This window comes from Magallana gigas, chromosome 10 (genome assembly GCF_963853765.1).
Source record: "Magallana gigas chromosome 10, xbMagGiga1.1, whole genome shotgun sequence".
In the NCBI taxonomy this organism is placed as follows: Eukaryota; Metazoa; Mollusca; class Bivalvia; order Ostreida; family Ostreidae; genus Magallana; species Magallana gigas.
Window position 1 is genome coordinate 18,102,325 of NC_088862.1, and position 8,491 is coordinate 18,110,815.

The 8,491-nt window shown below is 33.8% G+C and overlaps 1 protein-coding gene across 1 annotated transcript; it reads right to left on the bottom strand.

Annotated features, from left to right (window-relative positions):
• Positions 1 to 6,140: 6,140 nt before the first annotated feature.
• On the bottom strand, positions 6,141 to 8,491 carry LOC136269672 (uncharacterized). The gene is made up of 2 exons (XM_034461894.2): positions 8,387 to 8,491; positions 6,141 to 8,045 (listed from the first exon to the last, which is right to left on the bottom strand). Exon 2 carries the CDS (start codon positions 8,036 to 8,038, stop codon positions 6,374 to 6,376), a length of 1,665 nt encoding a protein of 554 aa, XP_034317785.2. The 5' UTR covers positions 8,039 to 8,045; positions 8,387 to 8,491; the 3' UTR covers positions 6,141 to 6,373.

The window sequence follows — 8,491 nt, forward strand, 5'->3', positions numbered from 1 at the left end:
ACCAGTTTAAATGATGTTGAAAGTAGACCACATTTACTGCTGATTATGGCTTTTAAAACGTAATGTTTAATATGTTGTACAAATGAATACATATTTTTGGGGAATATCATCACAATATCAACGAAACATTACACAGAAATCTCCTTTACATAAAGATGTAAAGTTTTGTCCCCTCTATAGCCATTTCGTATATTGCTCAAACTTCACTATCAGGGTGTCTCTTCGTAATAGCTGTAGATCTGTAGCTCTCTGGTTGAAAAAAATCGGAGAGACAAACTGATTTGTCTATCCGAAATTTTTCAACCAGAGATCTAGTATACAGATCTGCAGCTAACTTCGTAACAAATGTACAATGCCCTTGAACCAAAGTCATATCACATCTCTGGGTTAAACTTAGTCAGGAACATATTTTCTCTCCATTTGGCACAAACGGTCAAAAAATACTCACATCAACAAAAGGATTTGAAGTTTCTAAAGCCAGAGGTCAAGGTCAATTGGTCAGAGGTCAAGGTTGTATGAATTATCCATGCAAAATCCTTGTCCAAGAATATTTTCTCTTCCTTTTGTGTCACTCATTCTTCATCTTCAGTGTTAACATGAAGAGTGCAGTGACCTTGAGTTGTTTCTAATTGTGAGTAAGTGGTATAAGAGCTATTATAAAATGCATGGTGAAAGATACAAGAGTACGGCGGCGTGAAAGGGCAAGAAACTCAAAATGATATATAAAGATATTTTTTTTTACAAACTACGCATGCGTCATCTTAACTTCGTGTTTTGAACGTTATCGTGCTCCGTTGTAATAAAACATAATTATGCTACATTTCTAAACCAATAAAATTCCAGAAAGGTATTCATCTATTGTTTAGAACGAGTATTTAAGCCCTCGTACAATCGTGTTTGGGTTTCTTCGCCACACCATTTAGCAAGGTAAATGAAATTGCCACGGTTTTGATAGAATCGTTATTATCAACTCAAATCGTTATCTACCTCTGTGCTAAGATGAATATCATTATTATTATCATCAGTTTTGATTGTTACTGTCAATCAACATTTTATATTTGACTATATATAAAAATTCACAAGCTTCCTTTTGAGTTATTGTCCACGGATAAAATATTTATATGATTAACTTAAAGTATAACTTTATTAGTTTCTCCTGCTTTTTCCTTTGTTACTAGCTTGAACTAACTTGTCCTGGTTCATTTTGTTATTTTTTTCGCAAACTAAAAAAAACGAGAGAATAACATAAATAAGAGGTTTGACGGCAATCTACTTTTAAATTAATGAATACATGTAAATTAAATTGAAATTAAATGCCAGTAACTTTGTTAGGAAAATGGGCCAAAAGGATACTTTTTTTCAGATTGAATTTTTATTTTGAAAGTAAAGATGAAGAAGTTGATGCTGTTAATGTAATCTGAAACCTGAAGTTTAACCTTATGAACGTGCCTAAGCGATTTATAACTTTTATTGATATTTTGGTGGCAAACTTATTTATATAATACTATTAAATTAATTTGTTAAAATAATTATATTTATCAGAGTGAACACTTACATGTTTTGTCAGGTGTGTGTTCAAATCAAAATTATTTATTGAGATTTCTTTTAAAGTACCCGTACGAAAATGTTGGCCGTTTTCCGGCTGGACTCATGGTGAACTTAGACGTATTCCGGTTAAAATGTAGCCGTACTTAGGAGTATCAAAGGCGTACATGGAAAACGCTCTGCATGTTAGACGGATTCCATCTTATTCATAACCGGACCTTACCTCAAACCTTAGCCGTATTTTCAGCATCTAGTCGTTTTCTGTTTAAGTAAACCGTATTATTTCTCACTGCCCGTTCCCCCCCTTACCATCATAAAATATACCGCCTTAATTAACCTAGCTAATTGGCAATTCTTTGCAAGTTATAATATAAAACTTACGGCTAAAACTTGGCCAAATCGTGTTAAAGGCACACAACAGTTCATTTTCTGTGCTATTAATAGCTCATTCTTATTTAAAATCTTCAAATGACACAAACATACAATTTGAAACAATGGTTTCAAATTGATAATCTGATGACACTATCAAACAGGTTATATATGTATTCACACAGGCTGGTTAATTTTATCTTGACCTCAATACACAGGCTGCCATTTGTAAACAAGCAAGAGCCGCAGCCTCTCCTTGTATTGCAAAGGGGCGTCAACAGGGAATTTTTTTCCCTATCATACTTTTAAACATGTACATACTTTTAGCCACAATGTTTAATCAATATAAATACAGGAATGAACTATGAACATGCTAGCATATTCATTGTACTTTTAAACTAAAAAATGTTTTACTATGGCCATCAAGCACTTGTAAACATAAAATCAGCGTTACCCCTTATCATATTTCTGGCCTCAAAGGCTCGCGCTTTGCGAGTTTTGAATTTCAGGGCAACAACTTTCCTGATCATCTTTTGTTACAAAATTTAGACATGGTAAACCGTTATGAGGATTATTTTGGGGGGAAATACAGTGAAAATTAGTTACAGCTATTTGATGTTAACCAAGTCTTATGGAGTGAAGCAAAGTGTGCGCGTTATGTGGACTAAAAGACATGAAGACAGGAACCTTAATGTTAATATTGAAAGTAAGTCAATATAAATTTTAATTATGTTCATGACTTTATCAATAATAATACTAAAGTACAGTTAGAATTGTGCTAATTGTATGTGAAGAAAAAATAGGTTTAAACTATTCTTCATTTAGACAGTGCGTAAATGTCACACAATGTATAAACTATAGAAATCCCTTCATTCCATTAGATTTGAAAGCTGTTAAAAACAACTGATATTATGCCAAACAATTAAAAACAAGGAAAGCAACAATACCAACAAGTCATTGGGAGGGTGGCAAGCTGCCTTATATTTAAGCTGTCCTAGTATGAGCATTGAGAAACAGCCTGAAAAAATAAAAACTAGCTCAAACGCAGAAGGACAATGGACATGGGAGACTAAAAAGTAGAATGTCAATCATACCACTTACATGAACCCCACCAAAATCAAAGTTTTGAAAGGTAAGGATTGGATCTCTTTTTATTTGTTCACATTGTTGAAAGGTATTCTTTATAATCATGATAATAACAAAAAGGTATATATGTATATTGATATATTTATATTTGATCGAGTGTTTGGTTATAAGTAATGCTTTATCAAATTACATGTATTTTTTTTCAGAATATGTGAGAGAAGTATTTTTAGTGATGTAATTACCGAAAAGATTCGAGGAAGATCTGAGCTACTCTAGAAACTTTTTAAGGAACTACCTGTACAAAAGAGTGAAAATGTGGACTGTAAATCAAAAATTTCAATTTGTTATATTAAGTGGAAGGCAAACATTAGGAAAATATGAAGATATTCTGGATGTAATATCTGTATAATGATGTGTTTAAAAAAGGAAATACACAGGAATTATATATGGTTTTATGTTTTAAGTCTGGCCACTGATATATAAAAGAAATGAAGGCAATGATTCCATCCCATCCGGTGCAAATTTAAAAGGATTTAGTCACCGAATTCAAAAGCATAAATCAAAAGAAGTTTTTCTGTCCGCATCTCTACCCTAAGGCAGATTCGGACGCAACCTTGTATTAAAGCAGATTCCACCTTATAGTAAGGCGGATTCCACCTTATATTTAGGTGGATTCCACCTTATTTTAGGGCGGGATCTTGCGTATTCCACCTTATATTAAGGCGGATTCCAATTTATCATAAGGTGGATTCCACCTAAGATTAAGGCGGATTCCCGTTTGTTTTAAGGCGGATTTTTATTACCCGGAATACGCTTAATCTCATTTAAATATTTCGAGCCATATACCGCCTGGACTCCACCTGGACTCCACCCTGAATCTGTTATATTAGTTGTACATTCAGAGGAATGAAAGACGGAATCCGCCTTTCAAATTTCGCCTACAGTCCGCCTTAAGGATTACATATGTACGTTTACTCAGGGGCGAAAAGAAATCCACTAATAGGAACGAAAAACTACGAATTGTACATAATAGCCCCACTAAGGTGGTGCTATTTTTCACTTTCAAAATATTAGGTCAATGACCTACTTTTTTTGCTAGTGACCTCTGAATGTTTTTTTGAAAAAATTGTCAAAATTTTTCATAATTGTCCACCATTTTCAAGGTTTTCTTTATTTTGTTATTATTAGAAATAATAAAACAATTTGTAGGTTGGAAAATGATAAAATATGAATAGCTTTACAATTTTTATTTTTGAATGAATCGTTTGAAGCTCAAATTTTAAGTTTAATTTAGTCCGAATTTCCTCTATAAATTTCCAAAATTGTACCCATTTTTGGTCGAGTTTTACAAAAAACTGACTAATAGGAGCTCCAAACAATTGATTGCCTAAAACTGTTTTTATTGCCTGAATTATGTTGACATAAACATTATATTAGGTCAATGATCAAAATTTCGAGATATTTTATCTTGAATCGATTTAATGCATTTTAAAGATCTTTCCGATCGCGTGCCAGCCAGTGACGAGTAAATACAACCATAAAATATGTAAAATGATATGAAAAAACATATAGAAACTTAACTTTTGCAATAACATTGTAACAGAAAGTTTTTCAGAGAATATAAGAAAATGAAAAAAAGTAGTCCGAATTTCCTCTGTTTCAATATTAATCTACCTTTGTCGAAGCACATCTTCCTCAGATGAACAAATCATGAATATCAATATCAATATTTGTTAAAAGCGCTGTTGTTTGTGTTTTTAAAACAACTTTGGACTTCAGATATTGAACTTTGTAAAAATATTTTTTGAAATCTCAAACCCTGAGTAAACGTAATCCTTAAGTCAGGGTGGAATATATCGTACGGGTAATGTTCAAAAATGAAAAATTCTTATTCGTGAAACTTAACTAAATGTACAATGTTTGTTTGAAAGGAATATCGAATAAAAATCTGACAACCCGAAATGGTTCACGTTACTTAGAATAAAACGTTTAAAAATTGCTTTTGTAATTTTTTCTCTTTTATTAAAATACAGTTCTTATTAATGATTTGTTAATTCCGTGATTAGTGGTGGCTGTAAGATTTGAGGGTGACGCCTGCACATAAGGTCTGTACTTCCTGGGAGTAAATACTGAGGTCAGCAACGTCGCCGAACTTAAGTGTGTACGCTAACAAGATGGCGGAGCTTTGTCTAAAACAGAACCAAAACAGTCTAGTATATAAAGTCGCAGATTTATAAAAATAAAATCCGGTCATAGAGAGAGAGAGAGAGAGAGAGAGAGAGAGAGAGAGAGAGAGAGAGAGAGAGAGAGAGAGAGAGAGAGAGATCTTTGACCAAACACACAAACAAGTTTTGCACCTTAATTAAACTGTTATTCAATAAGGTGAAATACCTGAAGAGTTTTATTGATCTAGCCTCCTTATATTTCCGTGACAGAATTTCTTTTTGATTGCCAAAAAGCTATAATATTGCTGTAATTGTTATGCTTTTACCGTTACTTAATAAATAAGACCAGAGATATAAATAACATAACATAATAAATTGTTATTTATGTCTCTGATAAGACATAGCTAAACTGCTAGAGAAACTGCTGTTTTATAATTTTATGATTTTCAGAGTCTCGTGATATTTAACGTTACAAAACTGCATGTTTCTTTAAATCTGCTGAGGAGCAAAGTCCACTGACATAAAATAAAAAGTTCATTGATCTAGATGAGGGAGGGGAGGAGAAATAAAACATAGTACTAAAAAAATAGACAAAGGCCTCGTCACACCCCCCCCCCCTCCATGCGGACGAAATCACACACAGGGACCCATTAGATTGCACAGGGACCGAGCCCGTTTTAACATTAATTTCAATGTAACCATATGATAAATGAAGAAAATGTTATAGTTACATTGAAATTAATGTTAAAACGGACTTGGCCCCTGTGGATAAAATGCCTAATTTTGAGGAATCATTTGCCGCCACCATGTTTATGTACTAACAAAAACAATTAATTAATCTGGTTGCTATACATGATTTCTTGTAATCTTAAGTTTACACTTTTACAATAGTTTATCATATATCATGAGTTAATATCAAATTAGTTATGTAAGTATTAACATTTCCTTTAGTCGTACAATAACTCAAAATGCGTGATGAAGTTTTTAATTGTGCTTTAACGCATGAATAGGCTAAGTGTATTCACATGAAATTTCGCAGATTTTCAATACAATCATAATAAATTACACTGAATGTAAATATTTATTCATACATAGTATGTAATACACGTGTTCTGCACCCCTGATATGAACGAAGTTTACTTTACTTACATCAAATCATCAAATTAATGGAAATAGCCTTGCTTAATCTTTATCACCCAGTTTGGTGTCTATCTGAGAAATTTTATTTTTTTTACATTGCCATTATAATATTCTGATACAAACAGATTGTCATTATTGTCCACACATAAACCATACGGACTCTTCAGATCACAGTTATCAATGTAACGGAGAAACTGTCCATCCTGATCCAGAATGTGGTTACAATGGTTGCCAGGGTCTGCTGTCAGGACACGACTCTGACTGTCTGTTGTAATACCAATTGGTATAAATGGTTCCTTTTTGGTAACTGAGGGATGACCGATGTATCTCCATCTGAGTTTCCCGTTCTGATTAACCACCACAACTGCTCCAGCCTTAGAGTCAGCTACACAGATGTCATGGTTTCTGTTCTCAGTGATGAATTTAAGTCTATCATTCCCTGAGTACAGAGGTTTACCTTCATCATCAAACTGAATTGTTTGTTTCTCTGTAGATCCCGAGTAACGGACAACTTTGCATTGAGTTTCATAATCACTGAGCATGATAACCAGGAGACCATCAGTAGAGGTGACACACAGTTTAGAAGGCGTCCATCCCGGTAATCTGATCAACTCTTCTGTCTGTCCATTAGTAACTTTATTCACTGTACTTGATTTCCAGTCACTGAAAAGTAAATTCCCATCACTGTCTACAGCTATACCACCGGGTCGTTGTTTTGATTTGTTGCTAACTGTATGAAGCAATTCACCTTTCATGTTAAAGCATTTGATATCCTTTGTCAATCCATATGTCCAAACACAATCTTCATTTAGATAGGTAACACTGAAAAGTCTTTGATACCCTGTCTGTATTGTGGCAACAAGCTCCGGTTCATCCAGTAGTTCTCTTACTGAAGTGTTGGGTTGGTTTAGTGACAATACATTCTCTTCTGTAGCAGTAGACAAAGGAGTGATCTGCCCAAACATATTATAGAACTTTTCATGGTCTAATGGTTTTGGAAAGAATGTTGGCAGTGCAATCTTTACTTTGGGTGGCAGCTTGCTGAACTCTCTGATCTTAGAGCTGTATTCAATGGTAGGAGATACTTCAGTGGATTTTTTGATTTCTTCTATGGCCAGTAATGTTTGTTTTATGAGAGCCTGTATCTGTTTGATTTCATCTAAGTGTTTCTGTAAAATGTCTCGGTGTTTTACTTTTATCTCACTGATTTCAGTTTTTATTTTATTGATAACGATGTCGATTTCTCTGTGCCATTGCTCTCCTTGTTTGGACATTGTTGTCGTAATTTTCTCATATCCTCCATCCAGGCTGGCAAGCTGATTTTCCAAGTCGAGTGCAATTTCTTCATAGGTAGGAGAAATAAGATTTTCTAACTTGTTTGCCTCGTCCGCAATAGCATTTTTCTTTGTCGTGTAAACTTCGGAAACTTCTACAAAAATATGTCCTTTATGTGTTTCTGATGCAGTACAAGAAGAACAAACAAATATGCCGTTGCAATTCTTGCACTGCAAGTCACAGCTTTTGTGTGGATGTGTCCCACATTTTGGGTAAATCAGAGTTGATCTTCGCTCCCCAAAAGGGACTATTTTATGTTTGTCATATCCATCTGAGATGTGATCTACTACACAGGGCTTGCAGAGGTTGACATGACAAAAGTCACAGTAACTGTGTACTATGGCGGTCTCACAAAAATCACATCGGTGCACATCCTGGGCACTAGAATGAGGATCCATCGTTTTTCTAAAAATTTAATGAAAAAATTAAATGAAAAAATTAAATTAACTGTTTGTCTTTAATCCAGAACAAAACGTAGGATTAATTGTTAATATATTAAGAGCGAACGTGAAAACCGTATGTTGAAGCCCTGCTTTTTTCAAGGGTTTACAATAACCAAATAGAATAATCAACTTGCATTAACTGATAAGCATTTAAGCATAAAATATATTTATTGAAGGTCAACTCATACAGAAAATTAAAACGAAAGTACTTATTTGAAAGATATTAATTTAAAACAACTAACGTTACATGTAGGTATCTCAATTTTCGTCTAATAAATTAAGTCAATTATAAGCGACACAAACCTTGTTTAGAATAAATCAATTTACATATTCGTCAAATCGGACATCAAACATGCAGACGTGTACGCGTAACTTAAACATGGCTGAGCTTGCTTGTATGGAATGTAG

What these genes read in the sequence shown, in the direction of transcription:
- LOC136269672 (XM_034461894.2), bottom strand. Translation starts at nt 8,038, where the DNA reads ATGGATCCTCATTCTAGTGCCCAGGATGTGCACCGATGTGATTTTTGT.